This window comes from Apodemus sylvaticus, chromosome 10 (genome assembly GCF_947179515.1).
Source record: "Apodemus sylvaticus chromosome 10, mApoSyl1.1, whole genome shotgun sequence".
NCBI lineage: Eukaryota > Metazoa > Chordata > Mammalia > Rodentia > Muridae > Apodemus > Apodemus sylvaticus.
Genome location: NC_067481.1, coordinates 61,883,611 through 61,903,232, shown reverse-complemented (window position 1 = coordinate 61,903,232; position 19,622 = coordinate 61,883,611). Strand labels below are relative to the sequence as shown.

The following is a 19,622-nucleotide window of genomic DNA, read 5'->3' as shown; positions in this document are numbered from 1 at the left end:
AGCAGTATAAACATCCCGTGTAGGGTAGAACACTCAGTGGTCACTCATTCCCACACTCCGAGCTGCTAGAGTCTCTGATTTACCTTAGCTCCTTGCAAAGAGAAGCTCTCTGATTATGGATGGACATACTATTTGTTTATATGTCTAGATATAAATATTCACAAGACAGATTGGTGCCATGTTATTTTGGATAAACAACTATAATATGCTTGTGTATGAGGTCTCGGCCGTGGAATTTTGCCTGGGTTTACAATACCAAACACTGGGAGTATTCTTAAAGTCAATTGAGTTCTTCTTGTTGGAGTTGTTGACCAAGCCTGCTCCGTCAGTCAACAGTTTCTCCAACACAGGAGCGAGAATTAAAAAGAAAAAAGAGGATTAGACAACATCGTAGCATGACCCCAGTCAATTCCTGAGGACAGGTTTAATTTTTTCCAGTCTGCTTTTATACCATTTTAATTACATGCAAGTATTAAGGACAATAGTAGTACAATGAGGAACAAGCAAGACAATAAACACAAAATAGTCAAGGCAATAAGCAAAGAGATTACTCCACACTGACAGTTTTTTCCAAGGGTGTGTAAGAATGACCAAAATACCTGAGCCCACCTCCTCATCCAAGCTCAAAATATTGCCTGAAGCCCAATTGTTTCGTTTCACCCTAAGGTTAAAATTCCTGCCTTAACCTACTTCCCTATTATAGCCTAACATCAGATTCCAACCTGAACTTAACTTCCCTATCCTGCCCTAATGTCAGATTCCTGCTTGAGTTCCTTGTCATTGACTTCCTTGTCGTTGCCTAACGTCAGATTCCTGCCTGAAGCCTGTTTCCTTGTCCTTGGCCAATGTCAGGTTCCTGGCATGGCACCCCAATAAGGCTCTACAAGTTGTTATTAAGAGACAATTTTTTTGCTGGGCGGTGGTGGCACATGTCTTTAATCCCAGCACTTGGGAGGCAGAGGCAGGTGGTTTTCTGAGTTCCAGGCCAACCTGGTCTACAGAATGAGTTCCAGGACAGCCAGGGCTAGACCAAGAAACTCTGTCTTGGAAAAAAAAGAGACAATTTTTTTAAAAGATTTATTTTTATTTTATGTGTGTGAGTATGTATGTGCACTGAGAGGATGCCTGGTATCTATGGAGGCCAGAAACGGGCCGTGGATCCACAGGAACTACAATTACAGATGGCTGTAAGCTGTCCTGTGGGTGCTGGGAACTGACCTGGATGTTCTGCAGAAGCAGCAAGTGCTCTTAACCACTGAGCAATCTCTCCAGCCTCTGGGAGACAACGATATTAGTTACTTCTCTGCAAGCCTGAGAGCGTGCCTGGCTGTTTTATCACAACAGAGAGAAGGGTTTCTTTGGGCCCGGGGTTCCAGAGGAATAGAAGTCCATCACTGTCAGGGCAAGGAAGCACGCTAGCAGGCAAGCACGGTGGCTGGAATAGCAACCTGAGAGCCCAATAGCCCGGGAGGAAACAGAGCAAACTGGGAATGGTACACAGCTTTTAAAGCTCAAAGCCCATCTGCAGTGACACACAGTCTCCAGAACGACCACACCCCCTAAGCCTACCCAAACAGCATTAACATGTGATAGGACCCAGTCTTTAAACACCTCCAGGGGACATTTTCATTCACACGAACATAGTAGTCTTTTTATTATATATTGTCTAATTTGCTATGAGTCTTGCTATTACATTTGTTTTTGTTTGGTTGGTTTTGATATGTTTTTCTGTATAGCCCTGGCTGTCCCGTAACTCACCCTGTAGACTAGGCTGGTTCCAAACTCAGAGATCCACGTGCCTCTGCCTCCCAGTGCTGGGAACAAAGGCTTGCGCCACTGCTGCAGGGATGATTACTTTTTTTTTTTTTTCAATTTTGTCTACAGTGACATTTCCCCCCCTCTCTCATTGTAAGCTTAAAAAAATATGATCACTTGGAAGGGGGAGAGAGGTGGTTCTTTATAAATTATAAGTCAGGTTGGCCAATATAACAAGTTGCAGGCCAGCCAGAGCTACAAAGTAAGCTCTATCTCAAAAAAAAAAAAAAAAAAAAAAAAAAAAAAAGAAAGAAAGAAAGAAAGAAAAGAAAAGAAAAGAAAAGAAAAAAGAGAGCTGGAGAGATGGCTCAGTGGTTAAGAGCACTGACTGCTCTTCCAGAGGTCCTGAGTTCAATTCCCAGCAACCACATGGTGGCTCACAACCACCTGCAATGGGGTCTGATGCCCTCTTCTGGTGTGACCAAAGAGAGCAATGATGAATAAATAAAATAAAATAAAAAGCTTAAAAAAAAAACAAAGAACAACAACAAAGGAGAAAAAAAGAAAGGAAGGAAGGAAGGAAAAAGGATAGTAGTGTTTGTTTGTTTGTTTGTTTGTTTGTTTTGATATACAGAATTTAAATTTTTTGTGTTTTTTGTTTTTTGTTTTTGTTTTTGGTTTTTTTTTTTTGGTTTTTTGGATTTGGTTTTTTCGAGACAGGGTTTCTCTGTATAGCCCTGGCTGTCCTGGAACTCACTTGGTAGACCAGGCTTGCCTCAAACTCAGAAATCCACCTGCCTCTGCCTCCCAGAGTGCTGAGATTACAGGCGTGCGCCACCACCGCCCGGCTAATTTTTTGTATTTTTGTGGCTGGGCATGGTTGCCTATACTATCAGCTACCTGGGAGGCTGAAGCAAGATGATCATTTGAACCCAAGAGTTCAAGACCAACCTTGACAATATAGCTAGTGCCTGTAAGAGTAACTAAATCAAATGAAATTTTTATGTATGTAGGAGTAATTATCTTTTACTTAAAATTCCTTAGTTTTCCTATTATTTGACACTTTCTACAAGGTTATAATTACAATATAAATATGTGATATGATCATATATTATATAATAAATATTCTTTTAAAAGTTATGTATTTTTATATATATGGATATTTGCATACATAAATATCTGTACCATATATTCTGTACCATATATGTGCCTGGTGCCCTTGGAGGCCAGAAGAAGGTGTAAGACCCCCTGAGACTAGATGACTGGATTTATAGCTGTGAGTTTCCATGAGGCTTGGGTCTTTTTTTTTTTTTTTTTAAAACTTATTTAGCCGGGCAGTGGTGGCACATACCTTTAATCCTAGCACTTGGGAGGCAGAGGCATGCGGATTTCTGAGTTCGAGGCCAGTCTGGTCTATAGAGTGAGTTCCAGGACAGCCAGGGCTATACAGAAAAACCCTGTCTTGAAAACAAAAAAAAAAAATTATTTATTTATTTTATGTATATGAGTACACTGTAGTCGTACTCAGACACACCAGAAGACGGCATCAGATCACATTGCAAATGGTTGTGAGCCACCATGTGATGGGAATTGAACTCACAACCTTTGGAAGAGCAATTGGTGCTCTTAACCACTGAGCCATCTCTCTAGCACCAATATTGTACTTTATAAAACTACTACACATGTGTGTTAGCTAGTTTCCATGACACTACACAAAACACCTGACCAAAGCCTTTTAAGAAAGGAAGGGTTTTTTTTTTGTTGTTTTGTTTTTGTTTGTTTGTTTGTTTGTTTTCGAGACAGGGTTTTTCTGTGTAGCCCTGGCTGTCCTGGAACTCACTCTGTAAACCAGGCTGGCCTCGAACTCAGAAATCTGCCTGCCTCTGCCTCCCAAATGTTGGGACTACAGGCGTGCGCCACCACCGCTGCCCGGCTCTGTTATTTATTTTGAATTTACTTAAAAAACTGTCTTGGATGTATTTATTTTATGTGCGTGAGTGATTTGCCTGCATGTATGTCTGTGCATCCATCACATGTGTGCATGGTGCCTGTGGAGATCAGAAGAGGGTATTAGATCCCTTTTATGGAGTTACGGATGGTTGCGAGCCACAGTGTGGGTGCTGGGAACTGAACCAGGGTCCTCTGTAAGAGTAGCAAGTGCTTTTAACCACAGAGTCATATCTCCGGCCCCTACAGCTTTATTTTTAATGTTTAAAACCGATTTGCTTGAAAGTACTTTTGGCAGATAGAGCAAGCAGTAGCTTGCTGTTTTTTCCCTCCCGAGTTCCCCGTGAGTATGTCAGTTCTATTATTGGGGCTGCTTCACAAGTGTCGCCTGTTGCTTATTGCCAGTGTTTAGAATGAGGGGACATTTTAAAGGTTAAAATAAAATAAACATAATAGGCTGGAGAGATGGCTTCAGTGGCTAAGAGCACTGACTGCTCTTCCAGAGGTCCTGAGTTTCAATTCACAGCAACCACAACCAACCACAACCAACCACAACCATCCACAACCACAACCATGGTGGCTTACAACCATCTGTAATGGGATCTGATGTCCTCTTCTGGTGTGTCTGAAGACAGCTACAGTGTACTAATATATATAAAATAAATAAATTATTTAAAAACCAACATAATAAGTAACAAGTTTTGATTTTGGTTTTTTTCCCCCCGAGATAGGGGTTCTCTGTGTAGCCCTGGCTGTCCTGGAATTCACTCTGTAGACCAGTCTAGCCTGGAACTTACAGATTATCTGCCTGTCTCTGCCTCCCTAGTGCTGGAATTAAAGGCATACTCCACCACTGCCTGTGTTATAAGTAACAGGTTTTTTTTTTAAAGATGTATTTATTTTCTGTATCTGAGTACACCTTAGCTGTCAGACACACCAGAAGAGAGCATTGGATCCCAATTACAGATGGTTGTTGAGCCACCATGTGGTTGCTGGGAATTGAACTCAGGACCTCTGGAGCAGTCAGTGCTTTTAACCTCTGAGCCACCTCTCCAGCCCCTATAAGTAACAGTTTTAATAGTATTTCCTGCTCTCAGCTCCTGGTGCTCTTGCTGGAGCATCCTTGTTGTCTAAAGGCCTGGCTGGGGCAGCAGAGAGGCTCAGTGGTTAGAGCTCTGGCTGGTTATCCAGAAGATCCCGGCACACACAGAGCTGCTCACAACTGTCTGTAACTCCAGTCCCAGGGAATCTGATACCCTCTTATGTTTTCCAGGGCACTGCACATATGTGGTGTACAGACAGACAGACAGACAGACAGACAGATATGCAGGTGAAACACCTATTCACACATTTAAAACAAGCAAGCAAGCAAACAAACAAACCTCTAAAGGCATGGCTCTATGGCCTGGGTTAGTTGCTCCCCAATCTGCACCCTTCTTCTCCTCATTTCTTGTGTGTGAAATCAAAGATTTCCTAGCCTGTTTTAAAGTAGGGATCCCTTTGTAGTCTGCTAAACGTTCTGCCCCCTGACCGCAGATGTGCACACACACACACACACACACATGCATAACTGGTGGTCACTGATTTCAAATGACCTCAAGTCCCCAACTGGGATCTCTGTGCTGAGGAGCACAGGAAAGGAATCCATGGGGGCAGCATGGGGGAAGAAAGGGTCAGCCTGCCTGTCAGGCTGTGTGTATGTAGGAATGTAAACCTGACACTTCATGCTTGGTGGGCTATATGTTAAGTGCTGGAACATGGTAGGATCTATGTGCTCTGCAGGGCCTTGGTGTTCCCCAGCCCTGACGCAGTATTAGCACAAACAGGTGACTAGCCGGTGAACTGATGTGACTGCCCTTCAGATTTTCAGGCACATCCTGCAGCGGGAATTCTCCGGACAGTATCAGCCCCTTTCCCGAAAGTTCACTGAGTGGTGCTACGGTCCTGTCCGGGTGTCACTGTATGACCTGTCCTCTGTGGACAGTTGGGAGAAGAACTCGGTGCTGGAAATCATCGCTTTTCATTGCAAGAGCCCGGTGAGTCCTGGGGGTGGGTGGGTGTAGGTCTGCCTAGAGATTCTGGCTAAGGGCAGGGCAGGCCTTCCATCACTTCATAGTACAATTGTTGGAATGAAGGCTCATGGAAGGCAGCATTTTGTTTGTTTGTTTGTTTTGAGACAGGGTTTCTCTGTACACCCCTGACTGTCCTGGAACTCACTCCAGACAGTAGACCAGGCTGGCTTCAAACTCAGAAATCTGCCTGCCTCTGCTTCTCAAGTGCTGGGATTAAATGCGTGTGCCACCACTGCCCGGCAGGAGGCACCTTTTAGGGATCCTGAATCTGGGAGCCTGTTCTCCATTTGCTCCTCTCCATTTCCTTTGGTCCTCGTATGGAACAGGCCATGAAGTGGGTGCTTGTCACACCATCTCTCCAGCCATGTCTTTCCTATACTGTGCTCCCTTCCCACCCCAGCACCGGCACCGCATGGTGGTTTTAGAGCCACTGAACAAGCTTCTGCAGGAGAAGTGGGATCGGCTCATCCCGAGATTCTTCTTCAACTTCGCCTGCTACTTGGTCTACATGCTCATCTTCACCATAGTTGCCTACCACCAGCCTTCCCTGAAGCAGGCAAGAGCGGCTGGGGCCATCCTGGGGCACCTGCTTGAAGCAACCCTGGAGTGAGAAGGAGCAAGGAGCACCACCCTATCACAGAAGACACGAGGCTTAGGCAGCTTGAGGGATGTACCTAGAGCCCTTCTGGAAACAGTCCCCTAGGGCAATGGGTGCAGTGATGGGAGTGAATTCTTACTGAATGCTTGCCAGGTGTGAGTTACTAGTCAGTGGTCAGCGTGTGTTAATTAATGACCACTCACTCACACCAGCCCCTGGGATGAAGGCCTGTCACCCGGGTTTACCACTGAGCTAAGGGAGAGACACCGAAAGACTAAGTATCTTATCTCAGGTAACAGAAATAGCAATGACCTACACCTAGGAAATCTGGCCCCAAGTCCATATTAATATCATGTGCAGCTGAGGGGCTGGAATCAGGGCCCCTTCCCCAGAGCCATGTCCTCTCTGCTGCTCAGAGTGGCCTCTCCACAGTGCAGGCTCAGAATCACTTCTCACCTCAGGCTCTTGGGCGGCTAGCTATTGGGGATGGGACCTGAGACTCTAGGTCTTACGGGAGTGTTTGTCTCTTCAGCCAGCCATCCCATCAAAAGCGACTTTCGGGGAGTCCATGCTGCTGCTGGGACACATTCTGATCCTGCTTGGAGGTATTTACCTCTTACTGGGCCAGGTAAGGACTCTTCCCTATTCTTCTATCTTATGTAGCTCCCAGTCAACCATGAAGCGCACCAGGATGTTACTGGGGTTTTACTATTCACCCTTCACTGCTGCAGGAACAGATTCCCATACCCAGCCTCACCAGAGGGTGTGTGTCTAGCCTTGCCTGCTGGAGCCCTGGCACATTTACTGCTATGATTTCTGGGGTACCTGTGGGATGATGGGTGGCTTCTGTGTTTCTGGCAGTGCAGGCTTCTGTATCCATAGACATCAAGCCCGAGGCCCCGCCCTCCCTTCAGCTGGCTGGGCCATTCTTCATTTGGAGAACATAGACAGCAATTAGTAGGTGGAACTCAGTCCAAATCCCATAGCAAGACATCTCAATCTGGCAGCAGACCTGCAGTCGGCAGGCTAGACGTCAAGATACAGGGACCTTCTTAGAGAGGGCAGAATGTGGCACCAAAGTCGGGTTGGCTGGAAGGAAGGCCAGGGAGAGGTGAAGACCATGGGTCATTTCCTCCATTCTGTATGTAGTATGCAGGGGGATCAGGAGGCCCCATTTTGTTCAAGTTGGCTTTGAATTCCTGAGTTCAAGTGATCTTCCTGTTTCAATGTCCCAAGTAGCCGGGACTAAAGGTGTATGCACTACACACTTCTTAGCTGTGTGTTTGGGACGAGAATCAAAAGTCATCTCAGCTTTTAGAAGGGCTCATGAGTGCCTGGCTTGTTCCTCATGGCTTGTCAGCCTACTTTTAAAAATAGAACCCAGGACCATCCGCCCAGGGGCGGTCCCACCCACAATGGACTGGGCCCTCCCTCATCAGTCACTAACTAAGAAAATGCCATACAGGCTTGCCTACAGCCCCATCTTACAGAGGTATTTTCTTGGTTGAAGCTCCCTCCTCTCATGTGACTCTGGCTTGTGTCAAGTTGACATAAAACTAGCCAGTACATGCTATTGAGAGGGGGCTCAGGGGCAGGGGCAAGGGTTAGGGCATGGGCAGGAAGTTTTAGCCTCCAGGGTGGTGTTGGCTAGGCTCCCACAACAGGAAGCAATGGGGGAACTGGAATCCAGGCCACAGGTCACAGGGGCAGCCTGGCTTGTACTTAGAGCTGAAGAGCAAGTTACACACACACACACACACACACACACACACACACACACACACACGCACAGGCACGCACACACACCCTGACCTCTCTTTTCCATAGCTGTGGTACTTTTGGCGGCGGCGCCTGTTCATCTGGATCTCATTCATGGACAGCTACTTTGAAATCCTCTTGTACGTGAGTCTTATACAGTCTCTGAGGACTGAGTGTGGCAGGTGTAGCGGAGTGTACCAAGCTGGTCGTAGAGGCCAGTACACAGGGCCCCAAGTTGTTGTAGGGGGCAAGGATGGGAGTGTAAGCCAGACCTGGGAATCCTGGCTTGGGCCCTTTCATGTTCCCATCTTTGTAGAGCTTCATTGCATGTAGTGTCTCTGTTTTTGAAGACACTCTTTGAGTCAGGCATCATTACTACAAATGGGAAGTCCAGAGAACAAATAAATAACTTGCCCAGGATGGAGGCTGTGATTGGTCCAGCTGAAGACATAGGGAGTCCATCTGAGGTGGTGGAGGCAGTCAGCGGTGGTTTGTGCAGTCTCACAGGAGCTGGGGGGGGGGGGGGGAAGGGCCAAGTGGCCTGGAAGTTGATGCAGATCTTGTCCCCATCCAGCCTTCTTCAGGCTCTGCTCACAGTGCTGTCGCAGGTGCTGCGCTTCATGGAGACTGAATGGTACCTCCCCCTGTTAGTGTCGTCCCTGGTGCTGGGCTGGTTGAACCTGCTTTATTATACACGTGGCTTTCAGCACACAGGCATCTACAGCGTCATGATCCAGAAGGTGAGAGATGGGGGCGGACCATGTGCAGAAGCATTCGTGCATACGTATGCATCTGGTGGCAGGTGCCCACACAGGAACGGGCGCATCTTTCATAAAGGAGCAGATACTGTGCTCATTCACTTATCCATTTGTCTACGCCTCGGGACATGGGGTGTTCGTGTGAGTTTGCACCCATTTATTTCACAAGTGTTTAGGAGCATCTGCTGTGGTCAAGGCTCTTTTCTAAGTGTTGGGATCACAGTAGAGAACAAAACAGACAAATTATTCCTCTTCTGAAGCTGACATTCCAGCGTGGGGAACGAAAGTGCTAAGGAGACAGCCCAGGATGTTTCTGACTATAAAACCCTACAGAGGACAATCACTGGGGCAGATGGAAGTTTAGAGGAGATGGTGAACAAAATCCTTTCTGAAGAGGGTTGTTTTGTTGAGACAGGGTTTCTCTGTGTAACCCTGGCTATCCTGGAATGCACTCTGTAGACCAGGCTGACCTGGAACTCAAAGATCTGCCTGTTTCTGCCTCCTGAGTGCTGGGATTAAAAATGTGCACCTCTACTGTCTTAGGGTTTTACTGCTGTGAACAGACACCATGACCAAGGCAACTCTTTTTTTTTTTTTTAAGATTTATTTATAGCCGGGCGGTGGTGGTGCACACCTGTAATCCCAGCACACTGGGAGGCCAAGGCAGGCAGATTTCTGAGTTCGAGGCCAGCCTGGTCTACAGAGTGAGTTCCAGGACAGCCAGGGCTACACAGAGAAACCCTGTCTTGAAAAAACCAAATCCAAAACAACAACAACAAAAAGATTTATTTATTATTATTATTATAATATATAAGTACACTATACCTGACTTCAGACACCCCAGAAGAGGGCATCAGATTGTATTAAGGATGATTGTGAGCCACCATGTGGTTGCTGGGATTTGAACTCAGGACCTTTGGAAGAGTAGTCAGTGCTCTGAACCACTGAGCAATCTCTCCAGCCCAAGTCAACTTTTTTTTTTTTTTTTTTTGAAATCCTCCTGCCTCTGCCTCTCAAGTGCTGGGATTAAAGGTGTGTGCCACCACCACCCGGCTCCAAGGGAACTCTTATAAGGACAATATTTAATTGGGGCTGGCTTATAGGTTCAGAAGTTCAGTACATAGTAATCATGGCAGGAGCATGGCAGCGTCCAGGCAGGCATGGTGCAGGCAGAGTTGAGAATTCTACATCTTCATCTGAAGGCTGCTAGTAGAAGACTGATTTCCAGGCAGCTAGGATGAGGGTCTTCTTTTTTTTTTTTAAGATTTATTTATTTAATGTATATGATTACACTGTCATTGTCTTCAGACACACTAGAAGGGGTAATCAGATCCCATTACAGATGGTTGTGAGCCATCATGTGGTTGCTGGGAATTGAACTCAGGACCTCTGGAAGAGCAGTAGGTGCTTTTAACAGCTGAGTCATCTCTCTAGCCCTAGGATGAGGGTCCTTAAAGCCCATGCCCACAGTGACACACATATTCCAACAAGGTCACATCTCTAAAATAGTGCCATTCCCTGGACCAAGCATATTCAAACCACTCAGGGCTTAAAGGGTTTTTTTTTTTTTATTCGATATAATTTATTTACATTTCAAATGATTTCCCCTTTTCTAGCCCCCCCTAAAGGGGGTTTTTTAAAAAGATTTATTTATTTATTATATGTACATACACTGTAGCTGTCTTCAGACACTCCAGAAGAGGGTGTCAGATCTCATTACAGATGGTTGTGAGCTACCATGTGGTTGCTGGGATTTGAACTCAGGACCTTCAGAAGAGCAGTCAGTGCTCTGAACCACTGAGCCATCTCTCCAGCCTGAAGAGGGGGTTTTAAAGTTTTCTTTTTATGCAGTATAGAAGGTGGAACCTGGGCCCCCATACAAGCTAGTAAAGGACTCTACCACTGAACTAGACCTGACAGACCCTTAGTGGTGATCGGGAAGAATGAGTCAGCCACGGTAGAGTGGAGGGAGGAGCATCCTTTTCAAAGGGAGCAATAAAAGTGAAGGCAGAGGGTCTGGACAAAGGGTGGGGGATGGGAGGTAATGCTCAAGTTGGCCAGGGGACAAGGGGCAGAAAAGGCCACGTGTGGGGGAGGGAGAAGGCAGACAGTACCTGTATCTGGCATTTAAAAAAATTCATATAAAATAGGGACTAGAGGATGACTCAGTAGTTAGGATCAAAGTCAGGCCCCCTTGCATGCCGGCAAGCGCTCTCACCCTCTGAGCTGGAGGTAGATTTTTAAAAGGCTCCTTCTGCTCAGAACAACCTGTGTGTGCACACACAGTCTGTAGGAGGGGTGTGTGCAAGGGAACCCTACTAATGGGGTCTGGGTTGGAATGTGTGGGCCATTCACCCCGGTTGGGCTTATGTGTTCCAGGTCATCCTGCGAGACCTGCTCCGCTTCCTGCTGGTCTACCTAGTCTTCCTTTTCGGCTTTGCTGTAGGTAAAGATCTTAAAACTGTGTGTGTGTGAATGTGAGTCTGTGGACTTATGTGCATGCATTCGAGAGGCCAGAGCAGAGTGCTGGGTGTCTTCTGCTATCTCTCCCTGTCTCACTGAACTGGAAGCTCACTGTTTTGTTTTGTTTGTTTGTTTGTTTTTTTAATATTTATTGATTGATTGATTGATTGTATATGAGTACACTGTTGTCTTCACACACACCAGAAGAGGGCATCGGATCCTATTACAGATGATTGTGAGCTGTCATGTGGTTGCTGGGAATTGAACTCAGGACCTCTGAAAGAGCAATCAGTGCTCTGAACCAATGAGCCATCTCTCCAGCCCAAGCTCACTGTTTTTTTGTTTTGTTTTGTTTTGTTTTGTTTTGTTTTGACTAGCATGGTCGGTGAGCTCTAGGGATCTGCCTGTCTCAGTCCTGCAGTGCTGGGGTTATAGTCACACGAAGCTTTAGAATTTTAAAATTACATTTATTTGTGTGTGTGTGTGTGTGTGCGCGCGCGCGTGCGTGCCCGCATAGGTCAGAAGACAACTTATGAGAGGTGATTGTCTTCTTCCATCTAGTGGAACTTGGAGACCAAATTCAGGTCATCAGATTTGGAAGCAAACACCTTTACTTGATGGGCCGTCTTTGCCAGCCCTATGCTCAGCTTTTTGCATGGGTGCTGGAGATTCAAACGCAGGTTCTCATGCTTGCAGCAGCACCACCCACCGTTACCCAGGAGTCAGCTTGACAGTCCAAATACTCCTTTCTTGCCCCATCACCCACCCAACAGGCTGCCCAGTGGTCTCCCAGACTAAGACCCCGCCCCTTGTCTCATTTACCAACAGCCCTAGTAAGCTTGAGCCGGGAACCCCGAAGTCCCAAAGCCCCGGAAGATAACAACACCACAGTGACGGAAAAGCCCATGCCGGGCCAGGAGGAGGAGTCAATCCCGTATGGGGGCATTCTGGATGCCTCCCTAGAGCTGTTCAAGTTCACCATCGGCATGGGCGAGCTGGCTTTCCAGGAACAGCTGCGCTTTCGCGGAGTGGTGCTGCTGTTGCTGCTGGCCTACGTCCTTCTCACCTATGTCCTGCTGCTCAACATGCTCATTGCCCTCATGAGCGAGACCGTCAACAGCGTTGCTACCGACAGCTGGAGCATCTGGAAGTTGCAGGTACTGCCAGTGAGCGCTCCCTCACCCTATGGACCCTGCTGAGCCAGCCCCGCCCCCGCGGAGGGGCTCAGCATCCAATCACATGGACTCGGCCCTGCGGACCAACCTGCTGACTGGTTGTAGCCAATAGGTTGTAGTCATTCATTCCTTCATAAGGGTTGTTGTGAGGATCCTATAAGCTCAGGAGTGTGAAGTATCCCAGACAGTATCTGGAGTATAGTAGGTGTTCATTTTGAGTCAGTCACCAGGATCCCTTGCCATTCTTATTGAGACAAAAGTCTCACTATGTATCACCAACTGGCCTCCAACTCACAACGATCCCACTGCCTCAGTTTTGTGAGTGCAGGGATTATAGGTGTGAGTTACTCTGGTTGACTATCAAGCGAGTCTTGAATGCCAATTACTGGTAGGGCTGTGCACTACAAACCCAGCAGAGAACAAGAAAAAGGCCCCTCCTGAGATCCACATATGTAAAGTATGAATTGATATAGGAGGAGGCAAGAAAGCTTGCGGGATCTAATATGACACCCCTTCATCTCAGCACAGAAGCATTAGTTAGCTTTGTGGGTCGTACTTGGGCAAAGTGTAGGTGTTGGCCAGGGAGAGCCTTGCCCTTGGCCCTTTTCCCTCTGAGCAGGGTCCCAGGCTACTGTTTGATGTGTCCTTTGTCCCCAGAAAGCCATCTCCGTCTTGGAGATGGAGAATGGTTACTGGTGGTGCAGGAGGAAGAGGCATCGCGCAGGGAGGCTGCTGAAAGTCGGTACCAGGGGGGGCGGCATCCCTGATGAGCGCTGGTGCTTCAGGTGAGCAGATGGGCAAGAGTAGAGGTGGGGTGGGGCTAGGAGGGTGAGTGCAGGGTGGGGGGTGGGGATAGGGGCTATTCATGATAGCCTCATGCTCCTGAATGGCTGCAGGAACCAGGTATGGTGGGAGAGGCAGGGCTGAGGAGAACCAGATTACTCTATCTGGGCCAGTAAAGTCAGGGATGCTGGATCTAAGAAACACTCAGACCCCACTCCCAGGCCCTGCTGCCACTGCCTGTCTACCCTGCCATCCCAGTGGTACAAACTTAAGGTTCTCCCCACCTCCTCCCTTCCTGCCCCCCCCCCATGGTTTCTGACTTCCCCTCTGACCAAGAAGCCAGTATTCTGGGGTCATGCTGGCTACCCTCATCCCTAGATCTTCACGTCTGATCTTGAAGCTATATCCTCGTCCACAGAAACCGAGCTTTTCAGTGATCAGAGAGGATAGGATTGCCATGGGAGGGGATGTCCAGCCACAGCAGATGCCTTTATGGGGAGAAGATGGGGGGCTTTACTCATGACAAGTGGCCATAAAGGAGCCCAGAACCTGAAGCACAACCATACACCCAATCTCACTTCCTCTCCTCTGGTCGCTCTGGGAAACCCAGAGCAGGAGCAGCTGGGGAGGAGGGAGCTTCTTCCACCACATGGACACCTGGCCTTAGGGGTCATAATGAAGAGTCACAGGGACAGAGCTTGTGAGGTGTGGGTGGACCAGTGCCTTGTTAGGGAAGGGCAGAAAAAGAGGGGGAAACCAACCCGGAAACCATCTTCCTCATTATCTGTACAGTCCCGGTGACCCCTCCCCTGGGGAAAGCCTGCTAGGCTGTTGCAAGCTTCCCTGAACTTCAGAGCTGTTTCTGTCACCCACAGGGTGGAGGAAGTAAACTGGGCTGCTTGGGAGAAGACGCTTCCCACCTTATCTGAGGATCCGTCTGGGGCTGGCATCACCGGTGAGTGGCCTTGGGGCTGCGGCCCTTGCCCTGGTTCTTGTGAGCATGTGCTGTGAGTTTGCTGGCAAAAACAGCCTTTGAAAGTCGTGGTGGGACCCAGAGCCAGGGGGTGTGACTGCTTTGCTGCTGCGCCCCCACGCCTGCTCCTCCTGTGGGGATTGGTCCCCTCTAGCCCAAGCCTGCCCTGCTGACCTGTCTAGGGAAAGAACCTTAGCTCTTAGTACTCTGCAAGTCAGTGCTTCTGCCTCTCTCTGGCCTCCCTGCTGTCTTCTCCTCTGCCCTGGTTATCAGTTGCACCCTTTGTACAGGCCTGGGCTGAATTTGGGTTCCCAGCAAGGGAATAAATTAGGAAGTATTTTCCTGAACTCCCCCATCCTGTCCTGGTCTACAGCACTGGTGGCATCTCCCTGGGCCACCTTTGACAGGCCAGCCTATCTGACCTAAGCCCCACCCCTCTAAGCCCCAGTAGAAGCCACTTCCTGTAAGTCTCTGTGGCATTTGGCTGTTCTGTTCTAGCCCTGTAACAGCCTTCCTGAATCTACCTCGCTGTCTCCACCAAAGCCAATGCCTTTCTCCCATCCCAGGGATGCTCTCCACAGTTTCCATGCATTTCTTCTCAATATTCCCTTCTCTTTCTTGCCAAATGTTTGTCAAATACCCCAACCCCCTCTCTATTACCCTCACGAGTTGTCTGTGATCTGTTACAAGGATGCAGATACTTCTGACACCTTGCTGCCCCAGGTCTGCTGGTTTCCTGCCTCCTATCCTCATACCAAGGCTTCCTTTCTACCTTCTCTATCTCTTCATGAAATGCCGGGAGAGTGAGTCATTTGGGTGCTCATCTGGTCCAGGTGTTCCATACCCAAATCGCAGTCCTGCTGCAAGCTAGCCACACTGGCTGGATTGGGGACGGCCTTGGGACTGTCCTGGCAGGTAGAGCTTATAGCTCTAACCTTCACACCTAGATGTGGGGCCTCTTCCCATTCCTCTCATCCGATGCTGGTCCCTGGCTTCTCAGGCACCCCTTACCCTTGGTCCTCTGTACCCACAAGGTCTTTCAGCATCTACCTTAACCTTCAGACAAAATGTTCTGCTTCAGGCCTGTACCATTCCATTCTGGATAATGTAGCCAAGGTCTACACAGTGCCTATGTTACACAGCTCCAGAAGGGCCATAATCTTCACTGTCCCCACGCTGTTGTCAAAGTCCAGAGCTGTTTGACTCATTCCTTGAGAGTCCTGTCAACACAACAGCCATTCCCTCTGCAGAGCTCTTTGTTCTTTGGCACTTGTGTGTCTCTGGGCTCTCATTTTCCCAGGGTGTCCATCCATATCCACGCCCAACCCCAAAGAAGGTCACCTCTCTCCTCTGAGCTTTCTGACCTGCTGCCCCTGCTCGTCAGTGTGCCTCAGAGGTTCTGATTTCTGACAGAGCCTGTCAGCTCTATGGACCTTTGAGTTTCTCTGGGGAGACCCCTGAGTGGCCCATGGACGAAGTCTGGAGATTCTGGGAGGAGGAAAGCAGAGAGGTGGTGCTCCAGGATTTGCTGTTATACCCACAACACGGTGGGCTCTCAAGGCTGTGGGCCTCTTTGTTTCCCTGGCCCCTCCTTCCGGGGGGATGCACGGAGGACAAAGCCACAGTGATCCTTGTTCTATTTACAGGTTATGAGAAGAACCCAACCTCTAAACCTGGGAAGAACAGTGCCTCAGAGGAAGACCATCTGCCCCTCCAGGTCCTTCAGTCCCACTGATGGCCCAGATGCAGCAGCAGGCTGGCAGGATAGAGAAGGGAATCTTTCCAGCCACACCAGAGGCTACTGAATTTGGGTGGAAATATAATTATTTTTTTGCATAACCAAGCCTTCTAGAAGTATTATTTTAAAAAGTTACTGGAATGTTACATCTGGTAGGATTTGCATGTGTCTCTAAGAGTTAACCTGGGTCAGGGGCTAGTCTGCTCAGAAACCCTCAACAGCCACACCTCATTCTACTCCTGTCCTTTTCCACAAGGCAAATGAAGCTACTGCCCCACCTCTAGGATTACAGTCCCCTCCTGGAAGCTCTGGGTCATTGCTTTCACCCACCTGGGCTTCAGCCTCCTACTTCTCCTTACTGCTTTTTGCAGGAAAGCCAGAGGACCTTCTTGACATAAGGTTGTTTTTTTTTTTTTTCTCATGAGTTTCAGACCCACCCCTCCTTGTACTCCTTTTGTTTTCAGGGGAGTTTGATGGAAAGTCCTTAGTACTTTTTCTTAATTATTCATGAAGCCTGAAGGGCCTTGTATTTGACTCTGTGACTGGGTGTTTGCTAGATGTTTCTGCAACTTGAAACTCTAGGAAGGGGGAGGGCAGGGGAGAGGTGCACCTCCCTTAAAGATTCAAGGCCAAATGACTCAAGACTGAAATTAGCTTTTAAACCAGGCCTAAATTAGTCCCTTTGAAGCCATCCATACCCCTCGCCCCCTGAGTTAACATCCTTGTGACTGTGAAAACCTTACACTGCTATTCTTAGTAGACCACTAGTTTCCACAAATCCAAAAGCTAAAAAAAAACGTCACTGGGTAGCACCTAAAACCTACAACAGAGTCCCCCTCTTTACTGTAACTTGCCAATTGAGATCCCCACCAAATGACTTTCCTTGTTCTGTAACAAGCTGGGCAGTGGTGGTGGCACATGCTTGTAATCCCAGCAGTCGAGAGGCAGAGGCAGGCAGATGTCCAGATTCACAGTCAACCTGGTTTACAGAGCAAGTTTCCAGGACAATCAGTGCTATAGAGAGACCCTGTCTTGAAAATAGCACTTAACCAAACCAAACCAAAACCCAAGACACTTTCAATGTAGAACATGGTATTTGGGGAGACATGGATCTATGTTTCTGGCCATGGGCAATCATATTTGGCACCAAAAGAAACTATCTTATTCCCTTTAAGGATGTTTTGGCCTGGACTTCCCTCCCTCCATTAAAATCCTGTCTATTCCTGGGACCACCTAGATTGCAGTCTCATGACCACCTGTCTAGTTCTGTCAAAATGAGTTGCCTCCTTAGCACATTTGCGTACAAAGTGCACACAAGCACTGATGTGTGTGTTGCTGGGTAGAACCCAGCATATCATATTGCACTAGCTCAATTAGCTTTGTATTGAGGTATTTTGAGACAGGATTTCATTCTATAGGCCAGGTTGGTCTTGAACTCACAAGAACCCTACTCTAGTCTTCTGAGTGCTAGGATTACAGGTTCACATATTCCTGGCTGACCTCCTAGCTGAAGATGACCTTGAACTTCAGATTTTGCTGACTCTACATACCCTGAGTTTGGGATTTTGCCACAATGCCCAGATTATGAGGTGCTGGGGATGGAGTTCGGAATTTCATGTTTGCCAGGGAAATACTGCATCACCAACCCTTAAGAAACTCGATCATGCTCATATACTGAAGGGATAGCACCAGCAGTTTTCTATTACCTTTGAGATCAGACGCAAGTCTCACCAGTCAGAAGTGGAAAAAACAGGGGACAATGGAAATGGATCAAGAGCTCTTGATTCTATAGCACTCTAAGGAATGTGATGAGGGCCATCTGCATAGGGTCTTGAGAGGTTCTGTGGATGTGTTGAAAAAGTAATGGGGTGCAGAACGGTCCCAATTATTACACTTTGCAACAGCGTTTGTCTTTGAACACGGTTTTGGGTGTGTTGGCTCAGTTGAGCAAATGTTTTACCCTCCACTCCCAGGTCCTGAGGATTAAACCAGTGTTTACGCAGCAGGCTAGATTATACTGGCCCGCTTTTTTTTTTTTTTTAATTTTTAATTTAAAATTTAGAGATAGGGGCTTACTAAATTGCCCACGCGGGACTCGTATTCCTAACTCGGTTTCCTAATCGATTACGACTCCAAGCCTGCACTGACAGGTCTGATAACACGTTCGCAAACGCTACACGCCTTTACAAAGGACTGAGAAGTCGCGGAAGACCACAAGGACGGAAAACAGCAGAAAGGAAGCCGATTCCGCGCTTAAACCACCACGCAGGCGCGCTGGAACTCGCTGCGCTCTTCGCTACCCAGAATTCCCGGGGAGGTGGAGACCACTCGCTCAACAGAACGGGGGAGACCTGGGTAGCGGGGCGGGGCCCTCATAGGTGCGCTGGAAGTTCCCGTGAGCCTTTGCCGCCCTCACCACCCTTGCGTAAGGAGTGGTCTATTCCGAGCCCTTAAGAGCAGGCGCTCACGCGCCCTTCTTTCTCTGCGGCCGACATGGGGTGTCGTTCTTTTCATACATGGGCCTGCTGCCTTCGCCGTGGCCTGCTGTTGGCGGGCCGGAGCGATGCTGAACCCAGGCCCAGCCTCTCAGCTCCTCCGTGGGCGCTGCACAGATCTAGGGGAGCCTGGTAAGTCGAGGTCTGCATCGCGGGGCGCCGCGCATGGGCGGGTGTCGGCTGTACTGATGAAACCAGAAATAGGAAGTGCCGTCCGAAGCGACAACTGACGACATCCCTACTTAGCTGACTGCAGTCGTCCAAGCCTCGCGACGCACTGCTGAACGTATTAGAATTGTCTCTTGATTCTTACTCTTTTTAACCTTTCAGACGGAACGTTGGCAACGTGGAATAGGAGCAGTATCCCACCATGAGGTAAGAGTTTGTGGAGCCATCGAAGTAGCTTAAGTTGTGTTATTGGATAGTGCGTTCCAGGCACAGCCCTAAAGTAAGGACAGCATTTGAACTCATGCTTTATGTCGAAGTATTCCTAGCTATATTTCTCATGGGGCTGGAGATGGCTTAGCTGTTAAAAGCATTTTATTTTTTGTATCAGATGGGGTTCAGGCTATGTACGAGGCTATGCAATTTAAGACAGGTCTCCACTTAATGTACTAGTTTCAGTGGGAAAGCTTGACTGCCGTGATGAGTTATCCAGTAGGAAGTGCCGTCAGAGTCGATAACTGACGATAACTGTTCCCGGCTGACTGCAGTCAAGCCCACACCAGTGGCTGGTGTTTAGGATTAACTTGATCTGGACTTTAACAACTGCTGTACTCCTAGGTTGGATTTAGAGTGGAAGATGGCCAGCAGCTGTGGCCTCCCATGAGGTAAGCTTTCAACTTGGGATTTTAGTCGGTTCAGATGTCATTTGATTAGAGCTAGTATTAATGTATGAGCATCAATCAATTTTGCCTGTACTCAATACTGTATGTAGTTGATGGGGGTGGTTAAGTAGTGCAAGGTGGAGTGCATAGCTCTTAACTGCACAACCATTTTTGTGTCGGCTGTCTGGATGCTAGAAAGTGGCACCAGACTTGGAGGTAGTTGTAAGACACTGAGAGCTGGCAGTCAAACCTGGTCATGTGGAAGAGCTTTTAGACCTTC

At 48.0% G+C, this 19,622-nt stretch overlaps 1 protein-coding gene and 2 non-coding genes across 6 annotated transcripts in view; all 3 read left to right on the top strand.

Moving 5' to 3' along the window:
* The window catches only part of Trpv2 (transient receptor potential cation channel subfamily V member 2), a 30,406-nt gene that overhangs the window by 10,133 nt on the left and 651 nt on the right, over positions 1–19,622 (top strand). For 3 of the 4 annotated variants that reach the window (XM_052197469.1, XM_052197470.1, XM_052197471.1), the window contains 12 exons: positions 5,565–5,738; positions 6,175–6,330; positions 6,905–7,000; positions 8,200–8,270; positions 8,705–8,870; positions 11,268–11,334; positions 12,180–12,508; positions 13,184–13,311; positions 14,185–14,264; positions 15,929–18,647; positions 18,846–18,890; positions 19,299–19,345. In XM_052197469.1, coding sequence (XP_052053429.1) covers positions 5,565–5,738; positions 6,175–6,330; positions 6,905–7,000; positions 8,200–8,270; positions 8,705–8,870; positions 11,268–11,334; positions 12,180–12,508; positions 13,184–13,311; positions 14,185–14,264; positions 15,929–16,017 — 1,356 coding nt within the window. In that variant the 3' untranslated portion in view covers positions 16,018–18,647; positions 18,846–18,890; positions 19,299–19,345. The remainder of the gene's footprint in view (positions 1–5,564; positions 5,739–6,174; positions 6,331–6,904; positions 7,001–8,199; positions 8,271–8,704; positions 8,871–11,267; positions 11,335–12,179; positions 12,509–13,183; positions 13,312–14,184; positions 14,265–15,928; positions 18,648–18,845; positions 18,891–19,298; positions 19,346–19,622) is intronic. The other variant, XM_052197472.1, reaches the window with a different exon arrangement.
* On the top strand, positions 18,697–18,767 carry LOC127695681 (small nucleolar RNA SNORD49). Its single transcript, XR_007980051.1, has one exon. It is a non-coding gene; the product is annotated as a small nucleolar RNA SNORD49 (small nucleolar RNA).
* LOC127695682 (small nucleolar RNA SNORD49) lies at positions 19,154–19,224 on the top strand. Its single transcript, XR_007980052.1, has one exon. It is a non-coding gene; the product is annotated as a small nucleolar RNA SNORD49 (small nucleolar RNA).